The sequence below is a fragment of the Bombina bombina genome, chromosome 4 (genome assembly GCF_027579735.1).
Source record: "Bombina bombina isolate aBomBom1 chromosome 4, aBomBom1.pri, whole genome shotgun sequence".
NCBI lineage: Eukaryota > Metazoa > Chordata > Amphibia > Anura > Bombinatoridae > Bombina > Bombina bombina.
Window position 1 is genome coordinate 590,284,201 of NC_069502.1, and position 18,776 is coordinate 590,302,976.

Consider the following 18,776-nt stretch of genomic DNA (forward strand, 5'->3'; position numbering starts at 1 on the left):
GGTTAGGTTTTATTTTACAGGTAACTTTGTATTTATTTTAACTAGGTAGCTAGTAAATAGTAGTAAATCTCTGTTCATTTATATAACTATTCTATTTATTTTTAATTAGTCTACACTTGATTTCTCTATATCACCTTTAGCTTTTAGCGCTCCTATCTACTTTTTCTAAGCTAGTAAATAGTTAATAACTATTTACTAACTAGTCTACCTAGTTAAAATAAATACGAACTTATTTGTGAAGTAAAAATAAAACCTAAAATAGCTACAATGTAACTATTAGTTATATTGTAGCTAGCTTAGGTTTTATTTTACAGGTAAGTATTCATTAAGTTTTAAATAGGTATTATGTAGGTAATAATTGTAAGTTTTATTTAGATTTATTTTAATTATATTTAAGTTAGGGAGTCTTAGGGTTAGGGTTACGTTAGGGTTAGGGTTAGATTTATGGGTTAATAGGTTTATTATAGCGGCGGTGTGGGAGGACAGCACATTAGAGGTTAATAATCTTTAAATAGTGTTTGCGATGCAGGAGGGCGGCAGTTTAGGGGTTAATTATTTTATTATGGTGGCGATGATGTCGGGAAGTGTCAAAATAGGGGTTAATACATTTTTGAAGAGGCGGCGATGTCCGGAGCAGCAGATTAGGGGTTAATTAATTTATTATAGTTTTTGTGATGCGGGAGGGCCTGGGTTTAAGGGTTAATAGGTAGTTTATGGGTGTTAGTGTACTTTGTGACAGTTTAGTTATGAGTTTTATGGTACAGCTTTGTAGCATAAAACTTATAACTACTGACTTTAGATGGCGGTACGGATCTTGTCATTTTAGGCTGTACCGCTCACTTTTTGGCCTCACAGCAAAACTTGTAATACCAGCGCTATGGAAGTCCCATTGAAAAAGGACTTTTCTTAAAGTGCGTTACTGATGTTGTGTGACGGCCATAAAGGTGTGCGGTGCCGCTATTCTAACAACAAGACTTGTAATAGCGGCGTTAGTGAAAAAGCATCGTTATGAAGCATAATGATGCTTTTTCATTCATAACGCAAAACTCGTAATCTAGCTGTGTGTTTGTAATTGGTATAATAATTTCTGCATGACATTTGTAGCATTTCGACAGTATTGATTTATTATATGATTTCACAGTTGGTAAAATATTCATATTTTGAATAATGAATAAACTAAAAATGCTTGTGAAGTTAGAAATATTACACATTTACTCAAATAACAACTATTATTTACACAAATTCCACTATATATAAGCGGTGACTGGCTATATTGTAAGCGGTGACTGGCTAAGCAAAATATGGCCATATTGTGTGACTAAGTTCCCAATATTATTTAAAAAAAGAATAGTTGTCTCTTGATGTATATGCAGGCAATTTTTTGCAGCAGTAAAAAATATGTTGTGCTTTTGAAAATGGATGTGCGCTGATACCTCTTTGTTTGTGTAATTACTGGGTCATATTGGCGGCACTCCCAGATGTTGATTTAAACTTTTTGTAAGGTGTGCTAAAAAAACAAATTTTGTATTTGTATTTAAAATTACCAGGGAGACTGACCATCTCCCATTGGTTTAAGCACCCCACCCAAGTTCAGGTGTGCTCATTACAGTGTTAAAGAGTTGTGAATAAAAAGCCAGGGAGTCTCATTCTATTATGAAGAGTAAAAGCAGGAATGTTTCAGCCCTCTGTGGCAAAAGGATTTAGAGTAGGAGCAGTCGAATTGGGGCACCTTGTAAGCGGTGACTGGCTAAGCAAAATATGGCCATATTGTGTGACTAAGTTCCCAATATTATTTAAAAAAAGATAGTTGTCTCTTGATGTATATGCAGGCAATTTTTTGCAGCAGTAAAAAATATGTTGTGCTTTTGAAAATGGATGTGCGCTGCTACCTCTTTGTTTGTGTAATTACTGGGTCATATTGGCGGCACTCCCAGATGTTGATTTAAACTTTTTGTAAGGTGTGCTAAAAAAACAAATTTTGTATTTATATATATATATAACACAAATTCCACCATATATGGCAATAGTTGCTATTTCTAGTTTCAACGCTTAAACTAAAAAAATGTCCATGTGTACAATTGAATTAGAATCATAGGCAAAAATGTCAACATTAGATACATTTTGAATTTATGACACACATTTACAACAGTGTAGTGCTTATGTGTTATTAAACAGCCCGGAGCCATAAACATACATTTCAGTGTGTTCATATGATTTGTCTGGTAGACAACTTTGCCTTTTACATCCACAAATTCATGTTACTCTTGCATTTACATGATAGAATATTTTGAGATTAATGTCATTTTAAGGTAGATCTTATTGCTGCTAGGTAAAAGTGACTGCAGTATGTATATCAAACAAGACAATAAAGTAATTTCTGTGCACAACTTTAAATGTAGTTAAGAGGTGGTGTGCATAATATCCACCATTTGCTTGATGTCTGCTCACTCAGATTAGTTTGATCTGCTCAGATACTATTAATTCTCATTCAAAATATTAGAAAACTAAGGAAATATGTCAAGCATTATACATATGTAATTCTGACCTGGATACAAATGTTGATGGTGTTATACAACAACCCTGTTTTGAGACTTCTGATAGACCATATAACCCTTACACTGCTATTTATTGAGAACAAACAGTTATAATTACTCTCATAGTGCACTACTATAATACTGATTTTCCTGCTACAAATGTTCCCTTTTCTTTCACTTTTTTTTACTGCAATGTGAGCACCTCAGCATAGAATTTATAATATATGCTATTTTTCTTCACATACTGGGAAAAAGTCTGTTTGTTGGCTGTTTAACATTTCAGTCAGGCCACCAGTTGGATATTATTATTGTTATTATTATTATTGTCTTTTCACAAAGATGCCACATTTTAGTTTGACACTAGTAGCAGTAGCAGAGATTCACTTTTGGCTCCCATTAAAGCTGAGGTCCTATCCAGATAGGACCCATCAATAGGGCTTTTTTTTTACCTTTAAGGAGGGCTTGGAAATGAAAAGATATGATATTGATTACTGTGAAGAAGGTATGCAAAAAAAATAATTAAACACATTTGCAAATATATAGTTTAGTACAATTTACACTCAATGAAAGAAAGAAAATTTAAAGGTTTACTGTCCCTTTAAGTGGTAACATTTTCTCTGTTTACACTGCAGCTGTTTTAGCTAGCTGAAAGCCAATATCAATGTGCAAACACATCAAGTTTTGCTAGGTGCAAAGGTAAAGAATGCCCTTGCAAAACATGAAATATTTTTAAAACACATAAAAACATGCATATTCAATACAATGCTATACATATTTAAGAATGACTAATATTTTATATATAAGTTACCTCGTAACTCTGAAAATATGGCATTTTAAGCATTAAAACAGCACCGCAGCCATTACAAGTCTTGTCGGTATAGCTGTACTGCAAGCATTTTAGCCCGTAACACAACGTCAGTCCCGCACATGTAAAAATTAAGTTTTTTCATGGGATTCCCATAGCGCCAGTATTACGAGTTTTGGGTTCTGGCTAAAAAGCAAGCGTTACAGCCTAAAACGACAAGATCTGTATCGCCATCTAAAGTCAGTAGTTATGAGTTTTACGCTACAAAGCTGTAGCATAAAACTCATAACTAAAGTGTTAAAAAGTACACCCATAAACTACCTATTAACCCCTAAACCGAGGCCCTCCCACATCGCAAACACTATAATAAATGTATTAACCCCTATTCCGCCACTCCCTGACATAGGCACCACTATAATAAACCTATTAACCCCTAAACCGCCGCCCTCCCGCAACGCAAACACTATTTAAATATTATTAACCAATAATCTGTCGTCCGCCCACACCGCTGCTATAATAAACCTATTAACCCCTAAACCGCAAGACCCCCACAACAAAATAAACTAAAATAAATTATTAACCCCTAAACCAAAAGCCTCCCACAACAAAATAAACTAAAATAAACTATTAACCTCTAAACCGAAAGCCCCCACAACAAAATATACTAAAATAAACTATTAACCCCTAAACCTAATGACCCCCTAACTTTATATTAAAATTACAATTTCCCTATCTTAAATTAAATTAAAACTTACCTGTCAAATTTAAAAAAATAATTTTAAACTACCAATTAAATAAAACTAAACTACACATTATAAAATCCTAACACTACTCTAAAAATTATGTCTTAGAGTGTTCCTGCCACCTTCAGTATGTAGGACACAATACAAGAACCTTAAGCACCCATTTGAGTGAGCATACATATAACATAAAAGCAGAGGTTCTGATAAACATCCTCTCTTATTCCATCTTAAAATAAAACATAATTGTGACTCTAATCCCATAATTATATATATGGGAATTAGGAGAGTAACCCCATATTGGAGAGGAGGAGATAGGACAAACAGTTTATGGAAATTAGAAATTAAATGGATCTTTCTATTTAGGGTCCCTTATTCCTGGGGGACACAACAGAAATTTTGAATTGTATCATTTTCATTAGAATAGTTTATTTTTAGGAAAGTAGTTTTTTTGTACAAGAATATGATATCACTTCTTCTTTTCTCACATTTATGGTAAGAATATCCTTTTAACATTATGTCATTTAAAAGTGATAATTACCAAAAGGATATAAATATAGATTATTTGGACTAATCCCTCCAGTTACTCTAGAAGCGTGATGCGTACATTTGGAGAGGAATTTTGTGCAGTGAAACACCACCAGGCCCGTGTGAAACCTGAGGCACCGTTGTGGATTGTGTAGCCTGGAGACATATTGCAGTTAAGAACACTGTGTCATCGGAAGGCAAGCTAAAAAGATCCTAGAAATTCTTGGGCCATAGCGAGGGCGAGAGCATCTGTGTGGAAATTAGTGCATCTATAAACAAGTACCTGGACCATATCAATAATAACATCAGTCTGGGGGGAAAAAAAGGATAACTTTTAAAAGATCGAAAAACAAAAAAGAGCAAAGAGCTCAATATTTAGAATAATCTTTCTGTCACTATTTGAAATAATCCTTTTAACATTTTGGATACAATTATTGCCCAAAAATCTGTTACAATTTGAATTTAAGGGTAACTAGATTCCAGGCATATTACTGTCCAGTGGAGGACATGTGTTCCATAAAAGAAACAAAGCTGTTTGTTTTAACAAACTGTCTGTCTTGAAAAGTAACAACAGGACTATCAAACATATGATAAGTAACTCTTTCCTTTGACTCATAATATATATGTTTAAGTTTTTTTTTAATAAGTGTGATTAGTACAGGGTGTACACTCTTATTATATATTTTAGTATTATATGTTTTAAATAAATTTGATGTCTTTAGCCTTATGAGCGCTTCTCTATATTTTATGTATTATATAAAAACCTTATGGCTAGATTTAGAGTTCTGCGGCCAAAGGGGTGCGCTAGATACGCATGCTTTTTTCCCCCGGATCTTTTAAATACCGCTGGTATTTAGAGTTCACAGAATGGCTGCGTTAGGCTCCAAAAAAGGAGCGTAGAGCATAATTTAACGCCAATGCAACTCATGATACCAGCGGTGCTTACGGACGCAGTCAGCTTCAAAAACGTGCTCGTGCACGATTCCCCCATAGGAAACAATGGGGCTGTTTGAGCTGAAAAAAAACCTAACACCTGCAAAAAAGCAGCGTTCAGCTCCTAACGCAGCCCCATTGTTTTCTATGGGGAAACACTTCCTACGTCTGCACCTAACACTCTAACATGTACCCCGAGTCTAAACACCCCTAACCTTACACTTATTAACCCCTAATCTGCTGCCCCCGCTATCACCGACCCCTGCATATTATTACTAACCCCTAATCTGCCGCTCCGTACACCACGGCAAGCTACATTATAGCTATGTACCCCTAATCTGCTGCCCCTAACACCGCCGACCCCTATATAATATTTATTAACCCCTAATCTGCCCCCCTCAACGTCGCCTCCACCTGCCTACACTTATTAACCCCTAATCTGCCGAGCGGACCGCACCGCTACTATAATAAAGTTATTAACCCCTAATCTGCCCTCCCTAACATCGCCGACACCTAACTTCAAGTATTAACCCCTAATCTGCCGATCGGAGCTCACCGCTACTCTAATAAATTTGTTAACCCCTAAAGCTAATTCTAACCCTAACCCTAACACCCCCCTAAGTTAAATATAATAACCTCCCACATACCCCTAATCTAACCCAAACCCCCCTTAAATAAACCTAACACTAAGCCCCTGAAGATCTTCCTACCTTATCTTCACCATGCCAGGTTCACCGATCGATCCAGAAGAGCTCCTCTGATGTCTTGATCCAAGCGGTGGCTGAAGAACTCCATCATTGGGCTGAAGTCGGAAGTCCATCATCGGGATGAAGTCTTCTATCAAGCCGCATCTTCAATCTTCTTTCTTCCGGAAGCGGAGCCATCTTCTTCCCAGCTGACGCGGATCCAACCTCTTCAAGCGACGCCTAATCGCCGAATGACGGTTCCTTTAAATGACATCTTCCAAGATGGCGTCCCTCGAATTCCGATTGGCTGATAGGATTCTATCAGCCAATCGGAATTAAGGTAGGAATATTCTGATTGGCTGATGGAATCAGCCAATCAGATTCAAGTTCAATCTGATTGGCTGATCCAATCAGCCAATCAGATTGAGCTCGCATTCTATTGGCTGATCGGAACAGCCAATAGAATGCGAGCTCAATCTGATTGGCTAATTGGATCAGCCAATCGGATTGAACTTGAATCTGATTTTCCTACCTTAATTCCGATTGGCTGATAGAATCCTATCAGCCAATCGGAATTTGAGGGACGCCATCTTGGATGACATCCCTTAAAGGAACCGTTATTCGTCGGGAAGTCATCGGTGAAGATGGATAGATCCGCGCTGGAGATCTTGAAGATCAGCCGGTCGTCATCGGATTGAAGAACATAGAAGTTGCGGCTTGGATGAAGATGTTTGCCGGTCCGGATGTCCTCTTCTGCCCGCTTGGATCAAGACTTCAGCCGGAGGATGGACGTCACTCTTCAGCCCCCCGCTTGGGCTTGGATCAACACTTCGGAGGCTTGGATCAAGACTTCCGAGGACGGATCGGTGAACCTGGCATGGTGAAGATAAGGTAGGAAGATCTTCAGGGGCTTAGTGTTAGGTTTATTTAAGGGGGGTTTGGGTTAGATTAGGGGTATGTGGGTGGTGGGTTGTAATGTTGGGGGGGGGTATTGTATGTGTTTTTTTTACAGGCAAAAGAGCTGAATTCTTTGGGGCATGCCCCGCAAATTGCCCTTTTCAGGGCTGGTAAGGTAAAAGAGCTTTGAACTTTTTTATTTTAGAATAGGGTAGGGCATTTTTTTATTTTGGGGGTCTTTGTTATTTTATTAGGGGGCTTAGAGTAGGTGTAATTAGTTTAAAATTGTTGTAATATTTTTCTAATGTTTGTAAATATTTTTTTATTTTTTGTAACTTAGTTCTTTTTTATTTTTTGTACTTTAGTTAGTTTATTTAATTGTAGTTATTTGTAGGTGTTTTATTTAATTAATTTATTGATAGTGTAGTGTTAGGTTTAATTGTAACTTAGGTTAGGATTTATTTTACAGGAAATTTTGTAATTATTTTAACTAGGTAACTATGAAATAGTTATTAACTATTTAATAGCTATTGTACCTGGTTAAAATAAATACAAAGTTGCCTGTAAAATAAATATTAATCCTAAAATAGCTACAATATGATTATAATTTATATTGTAGCTATATTAGGGTTTATTTTACAGGTAAGTATTTAGCTTTAAATAGGATTTATATAATAAGAGTTAATTTATTTTGTTAGATTTAAATTATATTTAATTTAGGGGGGTGTTAGGGTTAGGGTTAGACTCAGCTTTAGGGGTTAAAAAATTTATTAGAATAGCGGTGAGCTCCGGTCGGCAGATTAGGGGTTAATGTTTGAAGTTAGGTGTCGGTGATGTTAGTGAGGGCAGATTAGGGGTTAATACTATTTATTATAGGGTTATTGAGGCGGGAGTGAGGCGGATTAGGGGTTAATAACTTTATTATAATAGTGGCGCGGTCCGGTCGGCAGATTAGGGGTTAATAAGTGTAGGTAGGTAGCGGCGACGTTGGGGGCGGCATATTAGGGGTTAATAAATATAATATAGGGGTCGGCGGTGTTAGGGGCAGCAGATTAGGGGTACATAGGGATAACGTAGGTGGCAGCGGTGTGCGGTCGGCAGATTAGGGATTAAAATTTTTTAATAGAGTGGCGGCGATGTGGGGGGACCTCGGTTTAAGGGTACATAGGTAGTTTATGGGTGTTAGTGTACTTTAGAGCACAGTAGTTAAGAGCTTTATAAACCGGCGTTAGCCCAGAAAGCTCTTAACTCCTGACTTTTTTCTGCGGCTGGAGTTTTGTCGTTAGATTTCTAACGCTCACTTCAGCCACGACTCTAAATACCGGCGTTAGAAAGATCCCATTGAAAAGATAGGATACGCAAATGGCGTAGGGGGATCTGCGGTATGGAAAAGTCGCGGCTGGAAAGTGAGCCTTAGACCCTTTCCTGACTGACTCCAAATACCAGAGGGCGGTAAAAACCAGCGTTAGGAGCCTCTAACGCTGGTTTTGACGGCTACCGCCCAACTCTAAATCTAGCCGTTAGTGATGTCTCTCTGTTTTTATTGCTTTTAATAAATTGTACGCTGTAATCCTGGAGATATGTATTTTTGAGCACTTACACTGGAGCTAATCTTAGCTCCCAGACACGTGAGTAGGATTAACACAGGTGTGAAATTGTATTTTATTGTATGCAGAGTTATGCTATGATCTCTTTATCTTTCTCTGAGGATAACTTTTGAGGATCTTTCTGCAAATAAAGACTGGCTCACTTTACATCAAAGGACTGTTGGTATTTGTTTTTTGAATTATGGTCGGTATTGTTTTTTTGTATATTTTTTAACACATTTTTATTTTCAAAGCATGCAATTAAAAAAAAACTTTCTAACACACTTCCATTATCAAGATGTGCAAATTCTTTTTATATGCCCACTTTGTGAGGCTCCAACTCCTACTGAGCATGTGCAAATGATACGCATCTGCATTTTGTGACATAATACAGAGGAAGGGAAAATTAGATTAACTGTAAAATTTGCCAAAAATATTCTACTGTTCATTTCAAATTTACAGTAAGGCTATTGAATTGTATTTTTAATGTGTGTTTATTTCATTTTGGAGGGAAAATAAACACTAAGGGCTAATTAACGATTCTGCTTGAGCATTAATTGTGCTAGAAGTAACCTCTTAGCGCAAAAATGCGAAGTTAGAATATTTTGCGTGCATGTTCATGGATTCCCATATAGAAGTCTGGAGAAAAAACTAACAGCCCACTCTCGCGCAAACACGATCGCATATTGTCATATGGACAAGCCCGATCTAATATGCGAAAACTGGACATGAAAATATGAATATTGCATAAATATACGTTTACATGTTTTCAGTCTTCTTAACTGGAAAAGGCTCCAATGCTTAATAATTGTCTATATGTGTATACATATGTATTTATTTGTTTATATTTGTACAGGTGGCCCTCGGTTTACGACGGTTCAATTTGCGCCGTTTCAGAATAACGCCCTTTTTTTTTGCTATTGAAAAGCATTGACTGCTATTGAAAGCATTAGCACATGCATACATTAAAATAGCCAGTAGGTGGAGCTGTCCGATTGTGTTGCAGCAAACAAATGCAAAGAAAAGCAAGCCAGACATGATCAATGGATCAGCTTTCAAAGGAACAAGATCTAGCAGCCACTTCCCTTAGATGCAGACTCAATGCAGAGAACTATTTGCAGAAAAAGGCAAGTAAAAAACGTTTTTGTTCATTAAACTTAGTTTTCTGATGATACAGTCTATTGTGTGATTAAACACAGGCAGGCTAATCAGTGTATAACTATACCTGAGCAATGGAGCAGTTTTTAAAGGAACAAGATCTAGCAGCCACTTCCCTTAGCTGCAGAAAAATGCAAGTAAAAAAACGTTTTTCTACATTAAACTTAGTTTGATGATGATACAGTCTGTTGTGTGATTATTTTGTTTTTGTTCATTAAACTTAGATTGATGATGATACAGTCTGTGTTTGTGTGATTATTTTATTAGGTGCGGTTTAGCAAATGTTTTTGTTTATTAAACTTAGTTTGATGATGATACAATCTATATTAATAGGTTAATAATGCTGTTTCGCATTTAAAGTATTCAATTCAAAGCTTTAAAAATAATGTATTAGGTGTTACTTATGTCAATTTTGAGAGGGGCCTGGAACCTAATTCCCTCACTTCCCATTGACTTACATTATAAACTGGGTTTCAATTTACAACAGTTTCGATTTACAACCATTCCTTCTAGAACCTAACCCCGGCGTAAACTGAGGGCTACCTGTATATATGTCTGTAAATACATATACACATATAAATACACATGTATTATATACAAACATATTCATCTTCAGACATGTATATGTATGTATCACTATGGTAAAGCCCTTTGCCTGAGATCTTATATCTCTGAGCCCTTATTACTTTTTAATGCAATATTTTTTCTTCATATTGCTGTATGTACAACGCTATTACAAAATGTTGTACATTAGAAGCACAGTCCTGCTTAACAAGTTATTACTGGCCTCAGTTCTGTCAGAATTCAGCCATAATGTAAAATATTTATTGTGATTTGGGGCAGTTCAGCACAACAATATGAAGCTTAAGCCATCAATTGGTCACACTGGACCATACAGTAACTTACCTACAGTATCCTGCACAAAGCTAAATACACAACATTAATACTAATTGGCTTAGCCATTAGCAGATACAAGTTCTTTCTAACTGCTCCATTCAAGATGTCAGAATAGACACCCTGAGAAACCAGTTAGGCTTATACATATTTTATAATGTTGTCTACCAACACGGGCTATTAGTTGTGGGTATACTCAATGATCCTACAGTTATACTATAGCTACATCTAATACAATGGGTCAGCTCACTTTGAGGCAACATAAACTCCTTCAGTAGCTCAGATAGATTGAGAACTGTGAACAATGTAAAATGTTATAATATTGTTCAGTGTTAATATTTGTTAATTAGCTATATATCTACTAGTTCCTTACCTATAGTTGCTCATACTAATTGACATACCATTTCACTTGATCTTTTTGCTTGTTGTCCATGATTTTACATAATGTACCAGATTTTATTTTATCATTGGTCCAAGAGTGGCCATTAATATTTTTTGAGATCCACCCCTATGTCATTCCTTCTTACTGGGGTACAAGAGTGACCCTGATTTATTTGGGAGATATTCCAACATTGTGTAGAAAAGAGATATCATTGTATTGTGTTCATTTATAATACTGTTGTTAACCTATGTAGTGTATTAGCAGATGTGTCAAAGTAATTAAGCATTTTATTCCAGGGAGATATATCACAGAATCCCAATCTAAACAACCTTAACTGGCAATACCTATATTAACTAGTGGATTACCAGAATATTACCTAACTTTGAACCCCTATTGTCTATGCAGGCTTCCAAAAATGCTGATCAGTTACTCAGCTCTTATGACACTTTGTTTCTCAAATGTATACTCATGGTTTATGTAAATGGACATGCACTTTATTCTTGTCAATGTTAAGTATCTCAATAAAAAATAGTAAGCACCAAAAAAGAGGAACATAAAATTACATTACTAAAAGTAAAGTCTTCCTGAGATAAAGTTGATAACTGTCAAACCAGAGACCTCAAACATTATTTGTTTAAATATTAAGTTTAATATTACTTTACCTGTCCAAGCTCATTGCTGTCATAATGGCTGTACAAGCAAACTGATTGCAAGTGTCCAGAGATGTGATTATAGTACAGAGAGGACTTCCAAATACCCATTCTCCTCCACGAGCCCACTGATGGATAAGAAATGGCATTCCAATGATGTGAACCAGATCTGCCACTGCCAGGTTACAGATGTAGATGTCCGGTATTGTTTTTCTTCTAGATCTGTAATATACAAATAAGAATGTAATGAAATGATGTGACTTTTATGTTACAATTTACATGTTCCAGTAATAGCTAAATTGAGATTATTATAGCCTTTGTGTATAAATAATCTAGATTATGTTAAAAACAGGAGGCAAATATTGAAATCCAAACAACAGCAAAGAAAACAGAACAGCAATTTACATAAAAGTTGTAACATTACAGCACCAATCAGCACACAGCTAGGGTATAATAGTCCCAACATAAAATATTAACTTCCTCTTTTCTGCGATGAAGACACAGTCAAAGATCATCCAGAAATAACAGCTGCAGACAAAAACAATGGACATGGATTATCCAGATGATTAAACTGAAAGATAAAAGAGAAACAACAGATATCCACTGTTCCCTAAGATAAACAAAAAATCATGCAGTAAACATAAACCCGTACAACCCTCCACTATATATTCATTTTATTATTTTTGGGGGGAGGGAAGAAAAGGTAAGGGAAAATATTTTGCCTCCTGTCTTTAATAAAATCTAGATTATTTATACACCAAGGCTATAATAATCTAAATTTTTTAGCAAGACAGGAGGCTTCATATTTTGCATTTTTAACACACAGAAGTAAAAAAATTGGCTGCATGAGGAATGGGTTTAAAATAGAAATGAGAAAAAGTCGAAGCTCAGGCCCAGTCTGAAGCTGACTGCCCGACAAAAGGGCTCTGGAGGCTGCCGCCCTTCTGACCGAATGTGCTCCAAAAGAAAAATCAATGCCAGCTGAAGACATGAGCCAACGAACCCACCTGGCCAGAGTAGGAGACGAAACCGCTTTAAACGGGGGAACGTAAGAAATTAAAATCTGACCCCGCTGAGAGGAACGAGAAGATGAGGTTCTGCCCAAATATTCCTGAAGGCAAAGAGCCACACAAAGATTGGGGTCCTCTGGGAAATAGGGGTAAAAAGTGGACAACGAGGTGGTCTTGGTACGTCGAAAGACTACAAAAGAGACACCCTCCAGAGAAAAGCAGAAACCCTCTAGGTCCAAGGCACGAATGTCTGAAATTCTACGAAAGGACACAAGGCAAAGGAGCATGGCCAATTTCACGGACAGTTGTTTCAGGGAGAGAGACTCATTATTAGGCGAAGATCTGAGAAAATTTAGGACCAAAGAAATGTCCCAAAGATGGGACTATCGAGGTAAGGGAGGTCATTTGAAACGAATGGCCTTCAAAATATGACACACCCACGGGTGTTTGCCCACTGGGTTGCCATTAAAAGGCAGATGTCTTGCAGAAATAGCTTAACGAACAACATTCAGTGAGTGGTAATCTTTCCCCTGATGGAAAAGATCCATCAAGAAATTCACGATCAAATTAGGAGGGGCTGAAAAGGGATCAACTTGCCTGCTATTGCACCAGCGAACCCATGACGCCCAGGCTGAAGAACAACATTTCCGTGTACCTGGAGCCCAGGACTCTCTGAGGAGGAGTTGAGCATCTTTAGAAAGGCCCTCTGATGCCCAGGATCCCCTGTAATCTGCCAGGCCAACAAAGTGAGACGTCCCTGTAGAATTAACGGGTATGGCCCGCCTTTTTGGGTCTGACAGAAGGTCTGGGACCTGGGGAAGAAGGAGAGGAGGGGCAATTGACATCTCCAAAAGGAGAGGAAACCAAGGTTGCATCAGCCAAAAGGGGGAGACCAGAGTCAGGCAGCATCTGATTTTCTGGACCATAGGGTTCTCAGAATGAGGGCAAAAGGAGGCAATGCATAAGCCCACTTTAGAGGCCAATGTTGCAGGAATGCGCTGGAATCTCTCCAGAAGCGAGAGAACCAATCTGCTACTGTATTGGAAATCCCAGGAATGTATTGTGCCTGGAGTGAAATGTTGTGAGAAATGCAAAACCGAAAGAGGTTGGAGGTGAGATCCGAAAGGGGGTTGGACTTGGTGCTGCCAGGGTGGTTGATGTATTGGACGACTGAGTTGTTGTCCATCCGAAGAATGGGATCATGAAGGATCCTGCAAGAAGCTCTAAACAGTTGATGTAGAGAGGGCTTTCTAGAGAGGTCCAAGAACCTCCAGAAGCCTGGTCTCAACAGCAAGCTCCCCATCCCAGGAGGCTGGCATCCGAGGATAATACTTAATCCAGACCAGAGCCAAAAATAGCTTTGCCATTCCATAAATCCATGTGGAGTAACCACCAGGACATTTCCACTATCACTTTGTCTGTCAGGAATATCCTCTGTTGGTAGGACCTGGATTCCTGGAAAGATCGAATCTTCAGACGTTGCATAGCCCAGTAATGAAGCGGAGTGGGGAACATCACTTGAATGGATGAAGACAAGAGACCAATGATTTTGGAAACCATGGGGGAAGAAAGGGCCCCTTGAATCTCCAGCTTGATTCTGTCTATCTTGTCTTGCGGAAGGAGCAGAATGCCTGAAGTGGAGTCTATGAATAACCATAGAAATTCCACTTGCTGCGCAGGAGACAGGGAGGACTTCTCTAAATTGACTATGAAGCCTAAGTCTTGAAGAAGGAGTGTCATTGAGGTGATTCCTGAGGGTCGTAGAATCCTCTGCCATGAGGAGAATGTCGTTGAGATATATGATAAGGTGAATACCTCTGCTTCTGAGAGAAGCTACCACAGGTTTCATCAGCTTGGTAAAACACCACGGGGCAGAGCTGAGGCCGAATGGAAGGCATGTAAACTGCCAGGTTTGTTTCACCCAGATGAATCTGAGAAATTTCCAATGTTGAGGGCAAATGGGCACAGTGAGTATATATATAAATATATATATATATATATATATATATATATATATATATATATATATATATTATTTATTTGCTAGTGTGCCCCCTTATTGTTACTTTGTAACTATTACTTTTGTATTTGTTATTATCTTCCCCAGCTCCACACCATTTTTGTTTACCTTTCAACTAGTTGTTATTGCCACTGGTTACCTGTTACTTCTTTGTTTAAAAAACAAAATATATCCCTTAACTTCACACATTGATAATTGTGGATTTTAATTATGCAGTTTTACAGATTAAAGTTGTTTCATCAAATCTTTATTGCTTGTGTTTCCTTTTTTTCTTTAAGTTTCAACAGTCTTTAAAATGCACTGACCCAAAAAATACACCTGTATATTAATTATTTGCACATTATTATCAAACTGGAGAAAGTGTAATTAAAAAACATCTTGCAAACACATATTCCACTTCTGATCTTTTAATGTATGGTTTAGGGTCATCATTAACTCATCATTGCACAATGCCCAGTTGTCACCATAGTCCCTAACTCCCTATCCTTTAGCATAATGACGACATCTATACATAATATGATGTGCAACACTGCAGTATCAGTTGTGTAACGCTGATCTTAAAAAAAAAAAAAACATATATGGTTTTTATTTTACAACTTGCTGCTGAATGTAATGGTTACAGTCACTTTGTTTCAGCATTATTTTGTTATTGATATATATTAAAAAAAAAGTTTTTTTATATAACATCAAAACACAACTAAATATTAACTGTAACAGAAATTGTATAATAATAATAAAGAAGACAAACAAAAATCTAAAAAGGTTCAGAGTTATTTATTTTTGTAATATCTGGTAAAAGAGTATACAGTAAAAATAAACAGGCATTGGTATGACTGAGAGACAATGAGCCATGTAGCATCCAATTAACATAGGTCCATGTAGTGCAGCTACAGTAGCACTAGTAATTGCGCTTCAGAGTTCAGTGCTGACTAATTCACGTAAAGAGAAACTAATTCTTGATCCAATTTATTAAGGGATAGTAAAGAAAAAAAGTAAGTGAATAGAAGTCATCATCACATTAAGACTACATGTAAAAGATGATCATTGATAATGATCACATTTGCAGTGGCAAAACAGCGTTATATCAACACATTATCATACACGTTGCTGAGTTCATTTTAGTTATATTAAGTTATAACTATACCTAGGTGGCACTAACTGGCAAGTGGGGACTGGTGACATTATTTTCCTTTCTGCTGTAGTGGTGGACTGGTGGTCAGGCAAAAGTTTGGCACTAGTAGGGAAGCTAAATTTCAGCTGGCAATAGTGGGAGCAGGATGCACTGGGAGGGTGGCAGAGACACTTCCAGGCAGAGCCAGGTAAGTTAGGTCCATGCATTAGGTACCCATAGATTGTTTACATAGATTAATGAATGCCGATCCTTAAAGGGGTATAAAACACATTTTTAGAGAAAACACAATTGCAGTTTTGTATATTAGCTGTAATTAAAATACATTTTTACATTTTCCATTGTTTTGCATGCCAGGGAGGGGCAAATTACATTAAAATGCCTCCTTGGCATTGTTTTTCTTTTCTACTGCATTTTAGTTATATTAAGTTATAACTATACCTAGGTGGCACTAACTGGCAAGTGGGGACTGGTGACATTATTTTCCTTTCTGCTGTAGTGGTGGACTGGTGGTCAGGCAAAAGTTTGGCACTAGTAGGGAAGCTAAATTTCAGCTGGCAATAGTGGGAGCAGGATGCACTGGGAGGGTGGCAGAGACACTTCCAGGCAGAGCCAGGTAAGTTAGGTCCATGCATTAGGTACCCATAGATTGTTTACATAGATTAATGAATGCCGATCCTTAAAGGGGTATAAAACACATTTTTAGAGAAAACACAATTGCAGTTTTGTATATTAGCTGTAATTAAAATACATTTTTACATTTTCCATTGTTTTGCATGCCAGGGAGGGGCAAATTACATTAAAATGCCTCCTTGGCATTGTTTTTCTTTTCTACTGTTCTTTGAGTGACTAACCCAGTTAGGGTCAGAAACAGGATATAAATCTTTTCTTTGCTGCAGTTAATCAACAGAATAAAAATTCCATACTACACTACCATCTACTGCACTGATGCGGGGTCTGGGAGTCAGAATGGGTGATGGTGATGGAATTGTTTGATGAATTTTTGATTGCTGAACTTCCATTGCAGCAGTGGTTATTACTTCATACTCCACTACTTGTGATGGTGTAGCAGGGAGTTTTACTAATAATGGATTTAGATGTTTCATTAAGAATGTTCTTCTTTGTTTGGAAAAGAATTGACAACCATTGTATCAGACTGTGACATATATTAATTATATTATATTTATATTGTACTAGAAGAGCATCATACATATATAGAAATATACATATATACATAGAACAAATCCTGCTAATGTGAGGAACATTGGAATGGTAAATATTCATATTTTCATGTCAGGTTAGCGCACTTGAGAAAATGTAATGGGGTTTGTGCGCGACTAGGGTGTTTTTTTCCACTTTTTTTTGCTCCATTGACTTCTATGGGGGAATACGTAATCGTGTGTGTAATAAGTTCTTCGGTGTAAAAGCTTACTTCTAGTGCAGTTAGCAATCGAGTGGGTGCGTTAAATAACGCTCCACTCATAATCTGGCCCTGAATATTCAGATTGACGAGCATGTGGAATATTTACAGATCCCTTTGATATAACATTATCAAAATCAGACTCATTGGGGCATATTTATCAAGCTCCGAATGGAGCTTGATGCCCCGTGTTTCTGGCCAGCCTGCGCTCGCCAGAAACAGCAGTTATGAAGCAGCGGTCACAAAGACCGCTGCTCCATAACCTGTCCACCTGCTCTGAGCAGACAGACAGACATTGCCGGAAATCAACCCGATTGAGTATGATCAGGTTGATTGACACCCCCCTGCTGGCGGCCTATTTGCCGCGAGTCTGCAGGGGGCGGCGTTGCACCAGCAGCTCTTGTGAGCTGCTGGTGCAATGCTGAATACGGAGAGCGTATTGCTCTCCGTATTCAGCAAGGTCTGTCAGACCTGATCCGCACTGTCGGATCAGGTCCGACAGACCTTGATAAATAGAGGCCAATATCAGTATCTTCAGAGCTGATGTTGGTGCTTGTCTTGCCGGGGTTTTTGATACGAATTCGAAGATTATCATCATCTATACCAATAGTAGTTGGTATATTCGAAAAGTAGATGTGACGGTGGATTCTTCTGATGCTTTGTTTTTTTTATTGCTTATCTTCATGGGCCAGCATCATTTTGAAAACACTGTTGTTTTTCAAGTTCAGATAAAACCTCTTGATTTGTTTATTATTTTTCTCATGGTTTATAATGTCCTTCTTACAATTAATATCTTTGTCCTCCTTAGAATCTAATGAAGAAGATGATAATGATGATGATTGCCTTTGATAATTATTTGTATTTGGTTTCTTAATAAAGAATGCACACACTACCATTCTCTTGCAACATGTAGTTCCAGACACTAGTTTTTGTTTCACTACTTCTTTAATTGCATTTTCATCTGTACTTAATTAGCTTTAATGAAGCGGAAAGAAGAACTTTCAACAATCTAGAACTAAATCTTCTTGTGACAGTTTAAGTTTTCTTTTATATCTTGCTGCTACGTTGGGACCAAGTGAAAGCAATAATCTTAAAACAACCGCTGCAATTTTTGGTTTACCTGGCTAAGGCCTAGATTTAGAGTTTGGCGTTAGCTTTGAAAACCAGCGTTAGAGGCTCCTAACGCTGGTTTTAGGCTACCGCCGGTATTTGGAGTCACTCAAAATAGGGTCTAACGCTCACTTTCCAGCCGCGACTTTTCCATACCGCAGATCCCCTTACGTAAATTGCGTATCCTATCTTTTCAATGGGATTTTTCTAACTCCGGTATTTAGAGTCGTTTCTGAAGTGAGCGTTAGACATCTAACGACAAAACTCCAGCCGCAGGAAAAAAGTCAGTAGTTA

General features: G+C 37.5%; 1 protein-coding gene across 1 annotated transcript in view; it reads right to left on the reverse strand.

Moving 5' to 3' along the window:
- Positions 1-18,776, reverse strand: part of MCHR2 (melanin concentrating hormone receptor 2) — a 454,542-nt gene that overhangs the window by 381,886 nt on the left and 53,880 nt on the right. The window contains exon 2 of the mRNA XM_053709105.1: positions 11,806-12,015. Coding sequence (XP_053565080.1) covers positions 11,806-12,015 — 210 coding nt within the window. The remainder of the gene's footprint in view (positions 1-11,805; positions 12,016-18,776) is intronic.